Raw genomic sequence first — 22,886 nt, 5'->3', positions numbered from 1 at the left:
GCTTTTGGAAGACCGGGTCCACCATGCTCCTAGAAGCTGATGGTAACTTCTCAATACTGTGTCTCAGGTTGAAGTTTCAGAGGAATGGTGGGAGTAGGACAAGTAATTATAACCTGTTTCTCAGGAGTCCTGGATGAAGAAAGTTATCATAATTTGGGCAGAGGCCTAGAGAAGTCACCCTGTATATCTGTAAGGTGCAAACAAAACCAGTTCTAGGCTAGAGCTGGGTCATACTGGCTCACAAGGGTCAAGTGTGTGTATCTCTTCTCAACTCTGAATTCAGTGACAAGTTGGTAGCTTAAAATTGGCAAATGCTATAAATTAGGGTTGGGTTTTGTTTTGTTTTGGAGACCCAGTTGTTAGACATTTAACACTGTATCACTGGAAAGAACCCTCCATAGTCTGGCCCTAGCCATCAATGTCTCACTCACATGGCCATTCTGATAGGAACTCTCTGTTCCATCCAGAGTGGACAGGGAATTGTCCTGGATAAATGTACTAATTCTGGCCCTCCCCACTGCTATGAACGACTGAGACTGGGATGTATACTCCTCTTCTACCCTGCCTCTTTCCCTCCTCCTCCTCACACTTCTCCAACGCACAACACCAGCCCTTTGTCTCTCATTGACTCAAGGGCATGACTGATCCCATTGACTTTGCCAGAGTGAATATCTTGTTTGAGAAGTCTTCAGAGATGTCTCTATCATTCACTTTATAATTAATCACATCCTGTCTTGTGACACCTCTTCCACTATTGCCCTGAATGTCTAGTTGAACCATTTACTGTTAGCATCTGGTCTGAACTTAAGTGATTTCACCACATATGTGAATGGTGGGCAGCAACTGCCGTCTTGGACAAAGTTCAAGAATAGATGTCTTGTGCCCTTGGTTCAAGTTGCTTCTGCCACCAGCTCATTGTGTGACCTTGCATGAATCATTCTGAGTGTGGCTCCCTGCCGCCACTGTGTCCTCAGTACCTCACCTAATATCTGTCATAGATATTAGATGAAGAATAGCCATTGGTTGACCTTCACTAAAATCCCCCAGACTTCCAATCCTACATTTGTTGAACTAGCCCAGATGACCTAAAAAGATCCTTCTACCACTCACACTCGGTCGTTTGATGTTTCCACAACTAAATTGTAAGCCTCCTCGGGACAAGGTCTTTCTAGAGAGACAACCCCGTGTAACCAAGAGGGAACAGGCTTTGATGTTGCATGTATCTGTATTTGAATGTTAGCTCTACCACCTACTGGTTGTTTTGCCTTGAACAAAGCATCCGATAGAGAAAATAATTAAATCTGCTTCATGAGGTTGTTTGAAGATTAGCTGAGGTGATGTCTGCAGAGCACCGGCATAGTGCCTGGCACACAGCAAAGTTCCCCTACCCTGGGGTCTGTGGAGCCTTAATAGCACCATTCCATAGTGGCTGTGGGGCTGGCATGTGTGACCTGAAAATCCATCAGGATGGATGATCTGAAACATTCTGTTTTCCTTATTTTATTTATGTCAGAAGTTTTCCCCAGATTTCGGAGAGACCATGACCTCCCTCCATTTCCAAGACCACTTCAACTCCCAAAGCAGAGAGACAGTGGTCCTCAATTCTCATTCCTCTCCCTTCTGTAAGGCTTTCTCTCTAGGACCCTCAGCCTGCAGCCCCAGTCCCACGAGGGGGCTTCTGGGGCCTGAGCCAAGGCTGATAGAAACGGAGGGATGGGGGAGCTGCCAAGGCTCTTGTGAAGCAGGGCCCCCTGTGCAAGAATAAAGGCCAGGCACACAGGAGAGGTGAGTGGGTGGATCTGGCATTTAGCAGATGATTTCCCTTCTCTTTTTCAGGAAGTCAAAAGCTACTTCAGAGAAACTTGAGTTTATGGATATGCCAGAGGGTGAGGAAATTTTAAATTTTCACAATAAATTCATCTAAGAGCAGGAGGTGGGGCCAGCTCTGGGACGGTTTGACTCTGCAAAGGCCTCTAGCCCCACCGGGCCTCCTCCTGCCCCACTGGGTGCTCAAAGCCAGCACCTGGACCCTTACCCAGAAAACTTGCAGGACATTTTCTTCCCCACCCATTAGGTTTCCAAGGGGGAGTCTCCAAGGTACCATCTCCCAGCCCAGACTCTCAAACAGACACAGGGTTTGTTCCCAGAATTTCTCTACCTTTTGATCCCAGATGCCTACTTAGCTGGGAGAGAAATAGGCCTAAAACTTACCAACAAATTCTGGCGTCCCAAAAATATTCTTAAATTCAACTCCATCTTCTATTTCATGAGCCAGGCCAAAGTCAATCAGCTTGATGTGTGGAATGGGAATATTCTTGTCTAACAACATAATGTTTTCTGGCTGGAGAACAACAACAAAAAAAAAGTAAAGAAGGAAAGGATGAAAAGATGGTAATTAAAGCCCTGTTTTGTGTTTTTGCTTTAGGGGTGGGGTGGGGTTTGGTGTTCTTTTTTAGGAGACTAAAATTCTTTCTTGTTTTTGCGTCCTGTCTTCTCCTGTGAACTCAAAGACAGACATAGCACTGAGGGCAAGGCCTGGGTTTTATGAAATCTGCTGCTCACAGCAGAACCAGAGACCTTAGCTTTTAGTCTCCTTTTTGTCTCTGAATGGCAGATCCTTCAATGCAGTGCCTCTGTTTCCTGATCTGTTAAATGGGGCCAGTGAGAAATTCAAAGCATTTCCTGTAAACAAAACCACTGCCTCTGTGAGGACCATAGGGGTGGGAGCCTAGCAGCTTAGCCTGGCTTTACACACGGCTTATTAACCTTTGTCTTCCTGACCACCTCTTTCCCCTGGCTGGCCAGCTTCCTGTTGACAAACTCCCCTCCTCTGGCCTAACCATGTAGCTCACACTTCTCTATGGGTTTAACTAATTTTGGCCCTCGGCAGGACACTGGAAAAAAATGCACCTGACTTCCCGGGAAAATACCAGCTGCCCAGGCTATTTCCAGTGTAGCAAACAGCTGCCAGATGTGACACAACCATGTGGGTATGTGTTGGTGGGGGGATGGCCCTGCCCTGGCCTCATACACCACAGGCTCTCAGGGAGGCCAGACACAAGCCTACCCTTCTGAGCCTACCCGTCTCACTCCCACCCAACTGCTCAGAGCCTGAACGTGGGTTAGCAGGTCTCTCCACTTCACCCTCTCCCCTCCTGCTCCTCACTGTGACTGTCCTAGACTTCATTCAAAGTGGAATGTCCTGGGGGTGCCTGGGTGGCTCAGTCAGTTAAGCATCAGACTTCAGCTCAGGTCATGATTTCAAGGTTTATGAGTTCGAGCCCCGTGTCAGGCTCTGTGCAGACAGCTCAGAACCTGGAGCCTGCCTCAGATTCTGTATCTCCCTCTCTCTCTCTGCTCCTCCCCTGCTCACACTCTATGTCTCTCTCTCTCAAAAATAAATAAACATTAAAAAAACTTTTTTCAAAGTGGAATGTCCTGAAAACATACATCCACACAAAAGCATCAAATTCATAACAGTCCCACGATGGAAACAAGACAAACGTCCCATCAACTGATGAACCCAGTATATCCATATAGTGGAATACTATTCAGTCGTAAAAAGGAATGGAGGCAGAGAAAGAATACAAAGGAATGAAATACTGATACCTCAGCATAGATGAACTTTGAGAACATGATGTTAAGTGACAGAATCAGTCACCAAAGACCATGTATTATATGATCCCATTTATGTGAAATATCCTGAATAGGTAAATCCATAGAAAGAGAAAGTAGTTTAGCAGTTGCTCAGGACTGGGGAAATGGGGAGTGACTGCTAATGGGTATGGAACTTCATTTTGGGGTGATGATGATTTTCTAAAATTGGTAGTGGTATTAGCTGCACAATTTTGTAAACTGTACACTTTATTTTATTTATTTGTTTGTTTATTTATTTATTTATTTATTATTTTAGAGAGAGGCAGGTAAGGGCAGAGGGAGAGAGACACAGAGACATTATCTTAGGCAGGCTCCATGCTCAACAGGGAGCCTGATGTGGGACTCAATCCCACAGCCCTGGGATCACGACCTTAGCCAAAATCAAGAGTCAGGCGGTACCTGGGTGGCCCAGGTGGTTGAGTGTCTGACTCTTGGTTTTGGCTCAGGTCGTGATCTCAAGGTTCATAAGTTCAAGCCCCACATTGGGCTCCACACTGACAGTGCAGACCCTGCTTGGGATTCTCTCTTCTCCTTCTCTCTCTGCCCCTCCCCTGCTCGTGCTCTCTCTCTCTCTCCCAAATTAAATAAATAAACTTAAAAAAAGGAAATTAAGAGTCAGATGCTCAACTGACTGAGCCACCCAGGTGCCCCTAAATTGTACACTTTAAATGGGCAAATTGTATAGTATGTGACTTGTATCTCAATAAAGCAGTTTTACATGAATGAATAAACACATAAATAAATACACGTTTAAGAAAATCGAGCATCCCTATTTCTTGTTTTTTAATTTTTTTAATGTTTATTTATTTTTGAGAGAGAGAGAGCGAGCACGAGCGGGGGAGGGGCAAGAGAGAAGGAGACACAGAATCCACAGCAGGCTCCAGACTTTGAGCTGTCAGCACAGATCCCAACGTGGGGCTTGAACTCACGAACCGTTAGATCATGACCTGAGCTGAAGTCGGATGCTTAACCGACTGAGCCACCAAGGCGCCCCAAACATCCCTATTTCTCAAAGAAGAATTTCCCACCTTGTACCTTTGCTCACATTATCTGCTCTACCTAGAAAGCCTTCTGCTTGATCTATGCCCATTAAAATCCTAGCTGGGCTTCAAAGTCTAACTTGACTCAGCTAGTCCTTGAAAGCTTTCCTCAGTGAGTACCCCACCCACACACACCAGAAATGAATCCCCCTCCTGTCCCTTTGGTGCTTATTTGAACTTTTTTGTTATGACATTTGTCACACTCTCTCCTTGTCCACCAGTCCTTGCTGTCTTTGTTCTAGCTGCTCTACCGGACTCTCACTCAGCTGGAGGGAGGATTTAGGTCTTTGCATGTTCACCCCTGCAGTGCAGAGCACAGCGCCTGGCAGGCTGACGGTTGCCCTGTTAGCTGAATCGATTCTGAATCTGGCCTGAAGACACTCCAGCTGCCCCATCCCAAACGTCGTGGCTCCCTGAAGTCTCTGTGACCTCATGTCAGAGTGGCTGGAAACTTTCACTCAAATGAGCTGGCTGTGGCCTCCCCCGACTTTGAAAATAAATAAAGAATACATTTCCTTTTGCATTTTTTAAAGCTTGTTTATCCTTTTTCCCCTCTGGAGACTTCTCTCAACTTGATTGTGAAAATGTGTCAAAGTCCTTTCCCAAGGCAAAGCAGGATCTTAGGTCCTGCAGAAAGGAGACTGAGGGGGGAGGTCAGGAGATGGGACCCAGAGAGATGGCCCCACTCTGATACCCCCAATCCAGCCCTCAAATGGCTGCTCATGGACCTCGAGTGTTCAGGAACCCCATGCGGTAAACTGCGCCCTCCCCACTGCCCACCGTCTTACCTTATTAGGAACTTCCCCTCTCCTCCAGGGAATGGCCCTGAGGCTTGCTTCTGGGGCAGAGGAGGGTCAGAGCCGGGGTCTTCCTGACCACCATAGTGCTCAAGGCACAGCACACACTGAATGGGGATGGGAGCCACAGTGGACAAAAGCAGTCACACCAGACCTGGTGACCCCCAGGATAATGGGGCAGGAGGAAATGGGTAGGGAACATGGGAGAAGAAGGAAAAACAATTGGAGGCTGAATTCTCCCAGGCAGCATTGCTCTGAGAGGTGAGAAGTATCCTTGCCTTATATCCTCTCACCTCTGTGTCCCACAGTCCAGGGGAAACAGCCTCTGCACTGGCTTGTGAAAACTTCAGGGTCAGGCCACGTTTTCTTACCTTAGTACTGCCTGTCCCTGCAAGTTCTTGCCCACTCCAAGAACTTAACACATAGCAGGTGACTTCTCCCCTGCTTGGAACATTCTTCCTGCACAGTCCCTACCCCAAACCTGGCTAATTTCCTATTCACGTTTCAGTAAAAATAGTACCTCCTCCAGAAGGCCTACACATGCGTGCACACACACACATTTCCTGCCCAGTTCCCATAACATCCTGTGCTTCCCCCATTTCAATATGTCTTACACTGTCTCAAGGTGGTCGCTTACTTATCTGTCTCTTCATACTGGGTTATAAGCTTCCTGAGGGTTTTGTTCCTATCAATTACCTAAAGCTCAGTATAGAGCCCAGCATCTACCAGGTGCTCATAATTGTTCCCTGAGCGAAGACACCTGCCATTTCGCTGCAATGTGCTAACCCAGCACGGGACATACTTTCTACCTCATTGAACCCTTCCAGCTATCTTATGGAGTGGATGTTATCATTTCCCTGTTTCAGAAAGGAACCAAGACTGAAATACTGGCTTGTGGACACAGGGATTTTCATGTTTTGTTTTGTTTTTTTTATTTTTGAGTGAGAAAGCATGAGTGGGGGAGGGCCAGAGAGACAAGGAGCCAGAGGATCCTAAGCGGGCTCTTCGCTGACAGCAGCAAGCCTGATGTAGGGCTCAAACTCACGAACTGTGAGATCATGACCTGAGCTGAAGTTGGACGCTCAACTGACTGAGCCACCCAGGTGTTCCTAGACATGGGGATTTTAACCTCTGTCTGTTGGACTCCAAAACCTCTGCTCTAACAACTAGAGTAAATTATCTTCCTACTTCCCAAAGGTCCTGGGAAATCTATCCCAGGGGGGGAAGTGGATATTCTGTTCCAGCCTGGCAATCTAGGGCAGGCTTGGACCCTGGCTCAGGCATAGCTATTTTCCTGTCCTGGAACTTGCTTCCCATCCCTGCACGCCTTTTCTTCCAGTGACGCTTTCACCCAGGTGAGGGGCCCCGAGTGCAGTTCTGGCCTGCCCTTACGCTGGGTTTAAAGGCTCAGAAAAGGAATCTCAGGATCTCCTGGGCTCGACCTCCTCGTTTCAAGGAGAGAAGAGAGGTCCTGGCAGAGTCCCCATAGAGAGTCTGGGTAAAGTGATATGGCCTGTGGTTTTCAGGCTGAGAGGTGACCTTAGGGCAGCAGGAATGTTCTACTGGGTGTCAGGACCCAGATTCTTGTCCTCACCTTACCACTCACACACAGAGCCATTTGGACCAAATGTACCTTCTGGCTCAGACCTGCCCTCAAATAGCAAAACAGTAAAATAGACCCTATATCTGCAGCTCCTCTCGCTTTCAGAAGGGTTTCCTTCTTGCTGTTTCAGCCTTCACTAACCAGGAGGCAAAGCAGGGGCTGTTATTTTCCAAACATTCACCAAGGCAAGCAGCGCACTAGCGCTCTATGTCTTCTTTGCAACCATTCTGAGTGGTGGATTGTTATCACCCCCATTTCACAGATGAGGAAACAGAGGCTCAGAGACCTAAAGCACTGGCTCAAGGTCCAACAGCTCATCATGGTGGCATCAGGGTGGGTTTCCTGGGCAGTGCAGCCCCTGCTCGCCACCACATCACCCAGTTTGGTTAAATATCTTCAGCGGTCCCACTGACCACGAGAGTAAGGTCAAGGTGCGCTGCCTGATATTTGAGGCATCGAAGTTCTGCACTGACTGCCCCACACTACCTTCCCAGCCTCACTGCCCATCACTTGCTTGCACCTGCCCCATATCCCCTCAAGGTGGGTATTACCACACCCAGAATGACATCTCAGTTTCATCCTTTTCTCTGGCTCTTCCCCTTGCCTAGAATATCTTTCCTACTCTTCTTCACACTTTCAGAGACGATGCCCCATCCCTGCCTCGTTTTACTCCCTTACTTTTCAGTGAAGCAGCCCCTGACCTTGTGCTCTAACCCCCTTAGGTGGGGGTTATGAGCAAGTGGTCCTAAGTTGCAGGCTGTCTCTCATATTGTGACACCGCTCTCCTGAGCGGTGGCCTCCCTGGGAAAATTCAGGTCAGCATTAAGTTTCCTGGCCTCACCTATGGTGTCTTGCATCCTGTATGTCCCACTGAAATACGCCGATGTGCACTGAAAGAACTGGGAACCAGTGAGTGGTCCTTCCTTTTCTGCCCTGTGGAGGCCCTCCACCACCACTAGGGGGGCCCTAGTGCACTCCTCCCCACAGGGCTGCTATAGGGCTGGGCCAGGAGAAAAATGACTGAGGGAGGATCCCCAAGGGTAGCCTGAGGGCCAATAAAGCAGAAGTTCCCCCAGGGGGTTTTTCTAAGCTTCTTTGCTTCCCCCTTCCTGAACAGGGTAGGGCACTAGAAAAGATCCTGGGCCTGGGTAGTGGGAAATTCCAGTTCCACCTCCACCATACGAGGCCATGTGAACTTAAGCACATCACTTCCTCTCTCTGGGTCGCAGCTCCCCAGTTCTAAAATAGACACTGGATGGGATCCAGAGCCCCTTCGCGCTCTAGCCTCTGCAACTGCAAGGTGGCATAACCTCCCAAGCTGGCCGGGCAAATTCCCACTCCTCTGGGCCCCAAGGCGGGACATACAAAGGCTCAGGTCTCCTGGCTCCTGGTCAGGAAGGACGAACAATCCACTGTGACCACAAACCACTGGGCCCAAGCCAGGATGCCCTCTGGGGTAGTGTGGTCCTAACCGTCTGCCCTTTCCTCCAGCTTTAGTTGCTTCAACCAAATACTACCCACATGCTTGCCATCACCTCCGAAGCATGGCTGGAAAGAAGGATCACATTCCGGTAGGTGCCCCCACTGCCCAGCACCAGGTTTGTGGAGCTGCTACCAAGAGGTGAAACTGCTCTCACCTGTCAAAACAAATCACCCAGCTCAGCCCACCAGGCAGGCAGCTGTGGGAGAGGCCAACATGCCCCTCCATGCCCCAGCAGCTTTGGTCAGAGGTGCCTGCTATGGTGCCAACCAGAAGCCAGTCCTCCTGGCAGGACCGATGTCAGTGGGTGATCCCCGCCAGCCCAGTACAGCATGTCCAAGAGCCCCTGCAGGATGAAGGCAGCTTCTGGGGGCTACACAGTAAGGTGCAAAAGACTTGAGCTTAGAGCCAGGCAGGTCGAGGTTCAAATCCCAGCTCTGTCACTCACAGTGAACCCTGCTCAAAGTCAGTGGATCTCTTGCAACCATGATTTCCCATTTGTAAAATGAGTCACCTACCATGGCAGAGGGTTGTTCTGAAGATTCAGAGATGGTGCATGTAAGGATCAATGCCCAGCAAGATTTCAAATCATGGTAGCTATGTTTGTTTGCTCCTCTCAGGGATGTAGCAATGACAACAGTCAGCCCTGGGAATCTTACTAAATCCCTGCTGAGTCACCTGTGCACACCTGCAGACCATGCCCTCTCACTGTCCTGCCTCCTGTCCCACTCATCCTCACCCCCAGTTCACCATACCGTGTTCACAATGGTGAGGCTACAAGGGACCTCAGAGGTCATTTAGTCCCTTCAGGGTTGCAGAGCAGCTCAAAGAGGTCAAGAAACTGCCAAGGTCACTGAGCAAGGAGCAGAGCCCAAGTCTGCTGACCCCCTCCCTACCCAGCGTCCTCTCCAGGTGCCTACACAGCCTACCTATCACTGGGTGAGGCCGCTGACCTCAGCAGAGCAGGGGCCCAGCCACTCTGTGCTATGGGGACAAGAAGGCTGCAGATGAACCTTCATTGCAAATATCGAGCATGGCCCCAGATTATTCAGGATGCGCTGGGCAAACTGAGAAAGCAGGGCTGACTGCTTCCAGGCCTCTCTGGGCTGGTTTCCATGGTGCTGCAGCAAACTCTCCCCCTGGCACACCGTGGATGAGACCACAGGCACCCCCTTCCCACAAGCCTCCAGTGTGGCCTATGCCCAAGGCCCATCTCCGTGTGGCATTCAAGGCCCTCCTATCACTGGACACTCACATGCCAACCGACCTCCTCATCACCCGTACCCCAATCTGCAGTTCACTTTGGGGGAATGGCCTTCCTCACAAGCTTTTTCTTCCCCCTGACGCCCAACTCCAACACACACACTGGAACATCTTCTGTGATCCCCTCCCTTCTGGCACGTGCAGCCAGTTGTTTCCCGTCAGGGCCTGTATGGTATCCCGACATGCCTCTGGCAGAGAACCAACGGCACTGTAATTCCTTATGTGTCCTCCCTCCTCTATCCTGAAGCCCCACAAGGCGGATGGGGGCCTCGCCTGCCATTGCCACCCCTAGCACCCAAGAGTGGCTGCTATTGTAGTAAGTGCTCAGGAATTGTCTGCTGGACAAATGGACAAACCACATATGCGTCTCTTGCTCATTCTGCTTTTAGGGAATCAAGAAAGATCACAGCTAAGAGCCTTAGAACCTGGATTTGAATCCCAGTTTTGCCATTTACCAGCAGTGTGACACTGGCAAGTTCCTTAGCCTGTCAGCCACAGGTTTCTCACCTTAAATAAGCAGTAATAAATTAGATAATAAAACCTACCTCATGAGGGTTACCAAGAGGATCAAACAGAGCATAAAACGTGACCTATAACTGTTAGCATCATCTTTTTTTTTTTTAATGTTTATTCATTTTTGAGAGACAGAGCGTGGGCAGGGGAGGGGCAGAGAGAGAGAGGGAGACACAGAATCCGAAGCAGGCTCCAGGCTCCGAGCTGTCAGCACAGAGCCTGATGCAGGGCTCAAACCAACGAACCGTGAGATCATGACATGAGCCGAAGTCAGATGCTCAACCGAGTGAGCCTTCCAGGTGCCCCAGCATCATCTCTATGATTATTTCCTTGATCATGTGTCTCCTTCTCAGAATGAGAGTCTTTTTCACCTGCTTACTGAACTCCTACCCATCCTTCCAGGCCCAGCCAAAATTCTATCTCTTCCAGGCCCAGCCAAAATTCCTATCTCAGGAAGTATCATCTGAATACCCAGCCCAGCTCTCCTTCCTTGTCCTGGCTCCACACTTGTGCAGCAGCCTCACCCTGCAGTACCAACGATTTTGCCAAGACCCTGATTGTTAGTCCTGCCTCCCCAACAAGACTGCCCACTTGCAGAGAGCAGGCGGGCTTCTCATGCTCTTTCTACGGTCCTAAAAGCACAACCTATAGCATTTAGTTTACGAAGCATTCACACTTAACTTGATTCTCACTCTCTGAGGCAGGTACCATCATCACCCCCATTTTACAGATGAAGAAACAGAGGCTCAGAGAGGTTAAGTGCTTTCCCAAGGTGCCTCAGTAATAAGTAGTGCAGCTAGGGTTCAAGTTCTGGCTGACTCCAGATCCTGTGGGCTCTCCCTTCTCTCATGTCCCCTCCCTTCCTCTAGTTGATGCAAGGGTGCCTGCTGGGGTCACTCCTGCCTGCTGGCAAAGTGGGCACATCCATCTTGGCCCTGGTGCCTCAGCAGCTTCCTGCCCCAGCTCCATGTTTTTCCCAGAAAACCCACAGCTGTGGCTTAGGGAAGGGCCCCAACTGGGTTGCACTTGGATTTGTTAAGCCACAGCTTCTGGCCACTTGCTCATGGCCTCCTCCTCTGGGGAAGGCTGTTACATGGTTCTGACCTCCCACTGCCCTATTCAGTAAAGCAGAGGAGAAAACCTACTCTACCTACCTACTCTGTCTCTAGGCTCTAGCAGCAGGGGCAGAAATAAAAATTCACTTTCAAAGGCATTCCAGGACCACTGGCTTTTGGCTTTGGGCCAATCAGCAATGTTGGATCTGTGGTCTGTGCCAAACTAGCATTTGTGGTGAGCTTCCCCCCCCCCCCCCCCCCCCCCCCCCCCCCCCCCCGCACATCACCTTATTAGATCCTCAAAGCCACCCAGCTGTGGATGGCTGGTGCCCCATCTCATCAGTGAGGAATCTGGGCTTGGATCAAGACATTCTGAGCCCCCAAGCTGTGCTTTGGGGGTCCGCGTCTGAGCTAGTTGCCCCTTGTAATCCTCTGGAGACCGTGCTAATGCTACCGAACTGACAGAAATCAACTCACCAGGAGTGAGGCTCTAGTGCTGGTTTTGGAAAGCAAGCTCTCTAAGCAAGTCTGAAGAGGACAGTGTCATGTTTGGGAAACCAGTGCCGACGAGGGCCCAGTCACCTGACAGACACAGGTTTGAATCCCACTCTGCCCTGTGCTAGCTGTGTGACCCTTGCCAAGTCAGTCGCCCCTCTGAGCCTTGGCTCCTCATCTGAAAAATGGGAATACTAATATGTTAAGAGGTTCTGAGACACAATAAAGCCCAAGGAGCTCTCGAGCAACCTCCTCTTTCTATAAAATGGGCATGACCCAGAACCTCCCTCACAGTGTGGCTGCGTGGATAAAAAGAGCGAATGCAAGCAAAGCACTCAGAGAAGAGCCTGCGTGTCTCCGAGGTGCTCAGGAAATGTTGGCTGCCATTATTATTACTACACCCCTGACAACAGTCAGCCTGCATAGAGCACGAAACCTGCTCACAAAATGCTTTCACCTGCAAAGTCTCTGAGACCCAGGGGGGTGCTGGGGGGGTGCCCACTGGCTCATTACAGCCAATTGTTAAATTTGAAGGAATTTTGTGAGCTGGTTGTTAAAGAGAGCTATGTAACTGTATTATTTTAATATTAAAATTAAGTTATATAAACTTACAGTTAAATAGGCTATCTTAAAAACAATCCTTAAAACTCATTGGTTCCTAATTTTGTCAATTATGTTTTAATAGTCTCGATGCTCTTGAGGTGATTTCTGCCCTCTCTGTGTTGGGGAAATACTAATTAATGGTGTGCGACTGCATGCTGCTTCCTTGAAATTGGCCATGGTGGGTGTACTGATACCATGGAAACTGGCAGATGCTCCGATCAGGACCTCGTTTGTGGTCTTCTTGATCCTAGACTTAAGAAGCGCTGGAGAAGATCACTTAATAATGCAGATTAAACTTAAAAGGGTGCCGTGTTGGTAGCCGTCACTTTGTGAATAGCACAGAAACCGAGGAAATACATTTTTTCTGATATTCAGAAACTATTATCCAGTTCAGCAAAGAAGTCATTCGTGTCATTGACAAACGAGTAAAGTTCCAACGCATGTCTTCATTGTTTGGTTTTTATCTCACTTGTTAACGTAGACAAAAATATCAACCAACATTCTGGTCAGAACTACACTCAGGTGTCACCTGCAGCCATAGATTGGCTATGGATACAAGGGTTTGGCAAAAAACCGAAGAAAATGTGCTATGAGAAACAACTTGCTCTCTGGAATTTACAATAAAAAGTATTATTTACTTTATTGTTTATAAGTTGTGTTGTAAATCTTTGTATCATAAAATTCAGGATAAATTTGTGTGTGTGTATGCACATACACTTGTTTTCTGGAGATCTGGCTGTTCCCAGAATACCACTGCAAAGAACCTCACACAGGAGGGTACTGTCTGTGTTTTCTAGATGAGGAACTAAGGAACAGAGAAGTTAAGTAACTTTTTTGAGGCCAAACAACTAAGTTGTGGAGCCGGGCTTATAATTTAAGCCCAGGTTGGGGCACCTGGGTGGCTCAGTCAATTAAGCATCAGACCCTTGGTTTGGGCTCAGGTCATGATCTCATGGTCCATGAGTTCTAGCCCTGCATCAGGCTCTGTGCTGACAGTGCAAGCCTGCTTGGGATTCTCTCTCTCTCCCTCTCTCTTTGCCCCTCCCATGTTCTCTCTCTTTCTCTCAAAATAAATAAATAAACTTAAAAAAAATTCAAGCCCAGGTCTTCTTAGTGCTAAGGTTCCTTTCTTTCTACTATTTTCATTGCTTCCAGAATCAGATTCTTTCACTCCTACTGAGATCAGAGGCAGTGAGAGGACTGACAGTGGAGCTGTGAATGGAACCTAGAAGTAACTGTTTGAACACATGATACCTCACTGGAGGCCAGGCCTAGGGAGGGGCCCCCAGTGGAGGGCATGGGCAGCTAGAAGCCCCAGGAGGCCTTTAAGCACCTAACAGTGAATGCAAAGGCAATTTGCATTTCTGGTTTCCTATCAGTCTTACACAGTGTCCTGCCACCCTTGAAATCTTCCCGGCCGGCTGGCTGGAAAGTGCTACCTTATTCATTCCCCCTTTGGATGTTTCCATGCCCATCTTCCCTTCTGAATCCCTCTGGAGGAATAGGGAGGAATAGGGAGAGGAATAGGGAGAGGAATAGGGAGAAATGTGGCCTAATAAGACCAGTTAAAACTGACAACCAATATTTGCAGGAAGTGTTAGAATTTGCAAGCCCTCTCATTAATACTGATACCTCCCTGGTCCTTTGCTCCACCCCCACGGGACAGGAAGAAGAGGCAATATTATCTCCACTTTCAAGGCCAGGAAATGTCAGAGAGGTGAACTCCCAATGTCACACAGCATAGGTTGAGACTCAAATGCAGGCTCAACCCCCAATCCTCTCCTCTTTCTACTTCACCACGTGGCCTCCTGCTGTATCTTGTAAGAGTCACCTGGTTGGTTTAATGCTTCTCATTTCAAAGCATCTATATTTCAATTCTTTTAATAATGGCTGTCTATAGCTTACATTTGGGCACATTTTGTTCCTTCCCTCCACTATTTAGAAGTTCAGCATTCTGAGGGTCACTTCTCCTCAGGTTGCCCTAGGGTGGCCTTGCAGTAGTTGATAAAGCAAACAGCATGTATTTCTAGGGCTTCGGGCTCACAGTCTTATGCATGGGGCGGAGATGAAGAGGGCACAAGCTAAACTTTGCATCTGAGAAACAGGAAGCAGGGTCCACCTCTCAGAATACCCTGAGGGGGTAAGGAAATCAGAAAATACTTGTATAAAAGTTTCTACAGCAAAGTAAAATACAAGCAGCCATGTGGGCTGCTGGGGTTAATATGTAAAGTTAAAAAAAAAAAGCACAAAAGAAAACTGTAAAAGCAATATAGTTACAAGTACCCTAACCCACCCACCCACCCACCCACCCACACACACACACACACACACCTGTTCATAAAAAGCTGAAGAAAACACACCAAGTGATAATAATAGTTGCTTTGGAGTGGAAAGTCTGTGGGTAACTTCCGTGTAAGTTTCTACATTTTCTATGAGTTATTACTTTTTATAATAGCATAAAAGATCATCCTTCACTTGAAAAATGCTCTTAAGTACAGAGAACAAACTGAGGGTTGCTGGAGGGGTGCTGGGTGGGGCGATAGGCTAACTGGACAAGGGACATTAAGGACGACACTTGTGATGAGCACTGGGTGTTATATATAAGTGATGAGTCACTAAATTCTATTCCTGAAATCATTATTACATTATATGTTAACTAACTTGGATTTAAATAAAAATGTTAAAAGATGCTAAGGGGTACCTTTGGCTCATCTCTTTCCCATATTCTTATCACCGCCTCCAACTGGCATACTCTCTCTGCCCTGCCAGAATTTTCTTTCAATATCAGAAATAGAATCTTGTTTATCCACCCATTAAAGGTCTTCCGCCAATGCTTGCTCATTTTCTTAAGTATGATGTACTGTAGGAGACCAACCTCAGTCTCAGGAGAAGCCTACAGAAGTGCCGAGCATGAAGTGTCAGGATGGCTATAATCTTCTCTCAAATTATGCCACAAAATTTTTAAATCACATACATGTTTTTATTTTAATTTGTACTTAAAATGATTTTAATTCTAAAGATCACATGTATGTATATATACAATATGTACACATGTGTACATGTCTGTGTGTAGATATACAGATATAAAATACTTTCATATAAGTAAAAAGTTTTTTCTTTCTTTTTTTTTATAATTTTCTAAATGTTATTTAATTTTGAGAGAGAGAGACCGAGCAGGGGTGGGGGAGGGGCAGAGAGAGAGGGAGACACAGAATCCAAAGCAGGCTCCAGGCTCTGAGCTGTCAGCACAGAGCCCGACACGGGGCTCGAACCCATGAACTGCAAGATCATGACCTGAGCCAAAGTCGGACGCTCAATCGACTGAGCCACTCAGGCGCCCCTTTTTATTCTTTTTTAAAGAGAGAAAGAGGTAAAGCAAATGTGGCCACGTGTTGAACCTAGGGGGAAGGTGTAATGGTGTCCCCTGTATTCTTGCAATTTCTTTAAATGTTTTGAAATGTTTTCGTAATAAAAACATTTGAGGGGAAAAGCCTTCCATGGCTGTGACTGCCTATACAGACTCTTTGGTCTGGCCTTCACTGTCACAATCTCACCCTATCCTAAGTTAAATCTCTGCCATGTCTTACCTTCACTTCATGCCACCAGATTTTACTATGGAAACAATCTCCTTCTTATAAGTTCTACTTTCAAATGCATGCACATTTTATAGCAGTTAATAAAATATGCACTTTTTAAAAATTACGAGGATATTAGAAAGAAAAAACAATGTAACCAGATGAGAAATTAACCATGTAAAGGATAAATGTATGACACGGTTCAGACCCTTGGATTAATTAAATATAAGAGGCATGGACCAAGGAAGTAAGAAGTCTACACTGTCACAATTTGGTGACTGAAAAAGCTGGTAATACCCAGTTTGGCTTACTGTTTCCTCACTGGCTAAGTTCAAGCTCCAGCTATCTCGCTTAATACCTATGTGATCTTGGAGTGCCCGGGTGACTCAGTTGAGCACCCATCTCCTGATTTCGGCTCAGGTCATGATCTCACAATTGTGAGATCGAGCTCTGCATCCGGCTCTGCACTGAGGATGCAGACCCTGCTAGGGATTCTCTCTCTCTCTCCCTCTGTCTCACTGCCCCTCCCTGCTCATGCTCACTCTCTCTCTCTCAAAATAAATAAATAAACATAAAAAAAAAAAAAAACCTGTGTGATCTTGGACAAGTTACTTAGCCTCTCTGAATGTCAATTGCCTTGTGTGTAGAAAAGTGACAATATCTAGACCTCAATGGGTGGCCATGAGGATCACATGAGAGAACAAACGTGTAAGCATGCTGTATTATAGAAAGTGCCATATACATTTAAAGTACTATTGATATCATTCCTATGAAAGCTTGACAAGCAAACCCCCTCACATCATGAACATAAAAACAGCTCAAAAGATGATCAGGGCATAGAGGAATTTGGAATTTTGGAGTACTTGTTCAGAAATTCACTCTTCCTTTCTAGTAGTTCTATAAGCCAAAAAGCCCCATGAGGATTCCTGGTTTGCATATAATTTTTTTCAATCCTCATGACTTGTTCTTTTTGCTTAAAATACTAGTCAGACCTGAGGCCGACCTTCCATTTTTGAATCCTCAAGTTGGATTAGGATGTAGGGGAGAAATACCAAAACTCAGAAGGGAAATTCCCAAATACAAACACAAAACTGCCCTCGACAAGGCCTTTGTTTGTGTAGGGATCACACGCCAGGGTAAGGTTCCTAGGTGGTACTGACCCCCATTTCCTGCTAATCTGTCCCACAAAAGGCATGTCTGAAGGCACACTGGGTGCTCCCTGTGACTGAAGGGCAGGCAGCCCCAATGTCCCTTCCAACCATGTAAATACAGGCAACATCATCTACCTTTACCACTCCTACCTACCCACCTCAATCAGCCTTTCTATGGTGAATTTACAGCACACACTGGCCTGGTATTCCCTCTGCTGAGGTGGAACGCTTACCCCCTGGTAGTGGGCATTTGTTGGCAAGAGTCATGGTTAGCTTTCATTTCAGGTGGCCTCCCCACCAAGTCTCACCATGGCCATCTCCTGCCCGTGGAAGGCAGGTACCATATCACATTGATGTCTGCCACTCTACTCCTGGGCATACTATAGCCCCCCAATAAATGTTCACATCATTGCACTGACTTCTGCCCGCAAACTCTTTTGCATTTCCCAGGTGACATCAAAGGGTCTTTGCCATCCATGCATGCATCTGGTCTTACTAAGTCATTTCATTCATTCATTTACTCATTCATTCAACACTGAGTAATGTGTCATGTGCCAAGCACAGTGCTAGATACAAGCAGAAGAGTGACCAGCAGCAATAGACATTCTCAGACTGTACAAAGGGCAATGGAAGCATAAAGGCAAGTTCATTCTTAGTTATGCTTTGGGACGTAGTAGGGAAGGGAAAGGCTTCCTAGAGGAAATGATGTTTCTGCTGGGCCTAGAAGGATGAACAGGAAGGAAGTCCACGGACAGAGAAAGGAAGAGCAACAGCTTCCTGGATGGGAACAGCATGAACATAGAAGGAGAGAGGCCAGAACATGTATCTGTCATCTTGTTGCCTGGGGCTAGTGTTTTGGAGTGGGGAAAGGTGGATGAGACCAGAATCAGGACTAAGGCAGGATAAGAAAGGTCCGAATGCCATGCTGAACAGGTTTATTTATCCTACAGATGACAAGGACCCAACATAGATTTCTGGGCAACAGCATGCCATGATTTGTTTTTACCAAGACTACTTATCATACATTAATCTGTCCATTTATCTGCTCTCTGCCACAAGGCTGGGAGCATGTGTTAAGCAGGGACAGGGCTTCACCTCTCTAGCACAGTGACTGAACATAGGAGGAGGTAATCATGGGAGGATCCAGGAGAAGTTCATATTCCAAAGACAGGTGAGAGTTCACTGTCCTCCATTACCTGCTCCTGGAAGATGAGCATGGAGAACAGGTCATGGGTAGGGGCATGGAGACAACACAGTGGCTGTGTCCATGGGGCAGCAAGGCTAGCCTGACTCACTTGGTGAGGAGTAACAGAATATAAGAGTTGAGAAAAGCAGAGGCACCTCACAGGGAGTGAAAATCAGGGAGAAAACTGTATTCGTGTAAAATGAATTTTATGTGGTTGGAAACAACATGGAATCAAGAAGTCCCCTCTAAGCTACCAGCTGGGCTTTCTACATGACCCCCTCCAGCTGGTGGAAAGTTCCAACCGGGGGCATGCCTACCCACATTCTGGCTCCAGGAAGTGTCTACCCAATCATGAGATAATCCAGCTACTCATCACTTCCTGAAGTTGCTCAGCTGAGCCTGGGCCGAGGGACTCACAGATTGGGAGGGAGGGTCAGAAGGCTCACAGTGTGCACAATTCTAAGAACAGGAGGCCGAGACGGGGGTTAACAGAATCACCCTACACGCAACCGGGGGAATCCCAGTGACCATCTCCAGGCCGAGGAAAGCATCCACCCTGAGCCCAGGAGCCAGACCTGCCCCAGTAGCAACGAATCTCAGCTCTGCTGGCTAATCGAGAATTGCACTAGCAGTTTTGTTTTTCTAGGCTGGCGGGCCCAACATACTGTAACAAGAGTTGTGTTTCCTTTTCCTCTATTCTGGGAGGGGAAATAACAATAGCAGGTATTATTACAGAGCACTGTCTGGTACACAGCAGGTAATGCTGCTTCTCTAACCCTTAACAACCGCACCAAGTAGGGATTATTATTTGCATTGAAGCCAAAAGACTGAGGTTCGGTTGTATCCTGGTACACAGTAGGATGAAGATGAAACCCCGACCTGGCCACCTCCAAGCCAGCACTCCCCACACCACAGCGAGCAGCCACACAAGCAAACTAAACAACGTGGACCCGCTTTAGTCACGGAGCCTGTGGGATTACAACACCTCCTACCTCTACCAGACCCCATAGAGAAAAGACAAAGGAGCCCATTTTGAGGTCGGTCTCCTGGAGCCAGTAAAGACACAGAAAACAGCAAGTTAATTGTCCACAGTACTGCCAGGAAAGAGACACAAATACAGTCCGGGTAGACTGTTGCCTGCTTAGTGTATTACCACTCTGAGCTCCAAAGTCCCCCTTAGCCCACACCCTCCTCGGTGACTCCAAGTTTTACCCCCGATTCTTGTGTAAAACACTGCAAGGTGTCTTCTGTTGGAGGAATTCAAAATACTGCGGCAATCAGCAGAGAAGTAAGGACCCCACCGAGGGGAATCACGGCAGGTCACCCCACAGGGCAGGGTAAGAGCTGGGGTGGGGGTCCATGGCAAGAACTGAACCCATTGCCTGAGGCAGTCACTGTGAGACCGTAGGTATGCCATGCCCTCTCTGGGCCAGTCCTCCCAAGTCAGAACTTGGGTGTCATCCTGAACTCTGCCGTCTTCCTCATCCCCCACAGCTAATTAGGCACCTGATCAATCCTCAGACCAACCTCTGTAATTGGTCTTCAATCTGTCCCCTCCTTACATTAGTTTTGCACTTCCCACATCTCACCCGATTACTGCACTAGCTTCCCAGATGGCACCTACCCCCGCCTCCAGGTGTTCCCCATTCTATCCATCCTTCCAGCCGGAGGGATTTTTCCAAAACACACATCTGCTGGCCTCACCTCACTGATCACCTGGTCCCTATATCCCTCAGGGTAAAGTTCGATCTCTTTGGCTTAGCTCTCAAACCCTGTGTCTGCCTTCTGCTCTCTTTCTGGCTTATTCTCCAGCCATTTGGAACATTCACCCTTTGCCTGTATTTCCCTGAATGCATTGTGCTATTTCAGGACCATGTACACTGTCGTTCTCTCTTCCTTAGAAGACTCTTCTCCTTTGATAACCCCTGCCAGTCCTTCAAAATTCAACTCAAATAACACCTCTTCCAGGAAGCCCTCTCAGATAATGCAGTCTGACTTAGATGCCCTCTCCTTTCAGCTCCCTAGCTCCCCTATACTTCCTTCTATTGCAGCTCCCCTATACTTCTTTCTATTGTTGATCTTTCTTTTCTGTCTCCTGTACTAAGTTTCCTAGAAAAGAGGAACTAAGCCCAGACAGGGCCCAGTTGATTTTTGTATCTGTAGCAATACCTAGGTGCCTGGCACAATGCTTGAAACACAACAGGAATTTCTGGACAGAAACATGAGTGGGTTTTCACCCTGGGAAATAGGTCCCTCTGATCACAGGTTAGAGGATCTTTAAGCTTTGGGTGTCTGTAAAGGCTCATCAGTCTACTAGACTGAGTTCAGTTACTATGGGAACTGCTCCTTCTACTTGACCACACTCTTGCTTTATGAGGTCCTATGTGGTCACAGTGAACTTTCTTGACCCTGAATACCAGTTACCACAAATGATGAGCAGCCCCTGGAAGCAGTTTTGTGGTCACAGTAGGGGATGGGAACAGGGAGGGCAGCCAGAGGCCCCTGAGCTCCAAGACTGATGACCTCTGGCCCAGGGCCGCTGAAGGCTGTGCTGCGCAGGGCCTGTAGGGCCAGCCAACCTCAGTAGTCCTTGCCTGAACGCTTCTACTTCTGCCTGCTCATGAGTTAGTTCTCAGTTACTGAAGAGTCCAGTCTTGTGAAATGTGTTTGGTTTCAAGTTTCCTGTTGTTGGTCTAGTATTTAAAAACTGCACCCCACCTGCTCCCTGAGAGAGATAAGGTACCTGTGGTCTGAATAAGAAGCTTCTTGCAGTCAGTCTCTATGTGCAGAAAGCCTGATAGGTGAAATGAAAGTGAGGAAAGGGACACTTCTTTGGCATCATTTCTTTCCTAGGAGCTCAGAGCTTTCCACAGCAAGAGAAGGGACGAGGGCCAAACGGGCACTGAGTCCTTCCCGGCAGTGACATCAGAAGGGACTGGGCTCCTTCTTCCTAAAATGATTCTCCTCCCTCACCCCCTCACTGACCTTGAGATCAAAGTGAGCAATTTTCTTGGCATGAAGGTAGTTCACACCGTCCAGGATCTGCTTGATGAAGCTGGTAGCCTCCTCCTCACTCAGCGACTCCTTCTGGGCCAGGAAGTCGAAGAGCTCTCCTCCCGACACTCTGCAAGACACCGGTGTGGGGTGGGGCCCAGGCCCAGTCAGACCTGTGTGTCAGGGAGCCAGGCCAAAGGGTGCAGCTCCTGAACCTGACCCCCACCATCTGGACGTATGGCAGGATCCCCTCACCCGTCTCTGGGGCTTTGTCCAGCCAGCACCAGGGACTGCTGTTTCTTCTATTCGCTGTGTTCTTCCCTTTGGATCACAAGGGTATGAGCCACTCTTAGGGTGTTACCAGAAGGGCCTCTGGTTACCCTAGGTGTTACCTCTCCCCCACCACGACTGAGGTAGCAGAGGACAGAAACAAGTACTGCGGGATGACAGAGAAGAACATATACTGGGCCAGCAGCTGGACACCTAGGTTCCAGTCCAGCCCTGCCACTGACCTTGGACAACTCCTCTCCCCCTCTCCAGTCAGACCTCAGTTTCCCCATCTGCAGAATGAGCAGATGGGAGTAAGATGGCTCCTAAAGCTCCTTCTTGGATTTTATAAAAGATGGCCTCTTCAGAGTCGAAAATCTAGACATGGTCCCTACCTGAAACGTAAAGACCTATCTAGAAACCCAAAAGTGCTACTTTTGTCCTCACACTCCACACTCTTGCACCTTATGGTAGATATGGCAGGAATGGAGACCCACGGAGCAGAACAACCTGTCCTATAAATGCTAATTTACAGTTTTTAGAGATTTAGGGTTGCCAGATACAATACGGGATTTTTATTTGCTAAATCTGGCAACTCTACCGGGCTTGTCTGTCCTCTGACAGACGCTGGGGTATTCAGCCAGGATGTGCTTCTCGGGGGCTGGGTCAGAGCCAAGGGTCATCCCAGGGAAAAATCTCGGGGAGGGATCTGGGCCAGGGGGATCACCTGGAGACTTGTTCAAAATGCAGATCCCAGGTCCTACCACAGATCCTACCAAATCAGATTCTCTAGCCCCAAAGCTTTGGAACCCATATTTTTACAATAACATAATACTCGTAATTAATATTCATTGACTACTTACTCTGTGCATAATGTGTGCTTTATGCACATTATCTCATTTAACCATCATAATACCTTGTGAGCTAAGTACTAGTATTTTCCTATTTCACAGTTGAAGGAACAGAGGCTCCGTGAGGTTAAGTGACTTGCCTAAGGTCATAGAGCTAGTAAGTGGCAGTCAGGATTCAAACCCAGGAAGAATGACTCAACCACTATATCATACTAAGTGTCTTCAGATGATGCTTATATGGCTAGAATGGCCTCTGTCCCACTTTGGGGAATCACTCACTCCCTGCCACCTAGTTCACCCTAAACGGCACCAAAATTTCCTTTTCTCCTTTCTTTAAAAATGCCCAGAAGCACCCA

At 47.7% G+C, this 22,886-nt stretch overlaps 1 protein-coding gene across 5 annotated transcripts in view; it reads right to left on the bottom strand.

Annotated features, from left to right (window-relative positions):
* The window catches only part of DAPK2 (death associated protein kinase 2), a 120,021-nt gene that overhangs the window by 24,758 nt on the left and 72,377 nt on the right, over nt 1-22,886 (bottom strand). For 4 of the 5 annotated variants that reach the window (XM_019441838.2, XM_019441837.2, XM_019441835.2 and 1 more), the window contains exons 4-5: nt 21,404-21,542; nt 2,212-2,341 (exon numbers count right to left, since the gene is read on the bottom strand). In XM_019441838.2, the coding sequence (XP_019297383.2) occupies nt 2,212-2,341; nt 21,404-21,542 (269 nt within the window). The remainder of the gene's footprint in view (nt 1-2,211; nt 2,342-21,403; nt 21,543-22,886) is intronic. The other variant, XM_019441842.2, reaches the window with a different exon arrangement.

The sequence above is a fragment of the Panthera pardus genome, unplaced genomic scaffold (genome assembly GCF_024362965.1).
Source record: "Panthera pardus isolate Hobbes unplaced genomic scaffold, ASM2436296v1 HiC_scaffold_24, whole genome shotgun sequence".
NCBI classification, from domain to species: Eukaryota; Metazoa; Chordata; class Mammalia; order Carnivora; family Felidae; genus Panthera; species Panthera pardus.
Note: the sequence above shows the minus strand (reverse complement) of the source record. Positions and strands in the feature narration are given on the sequence as shown.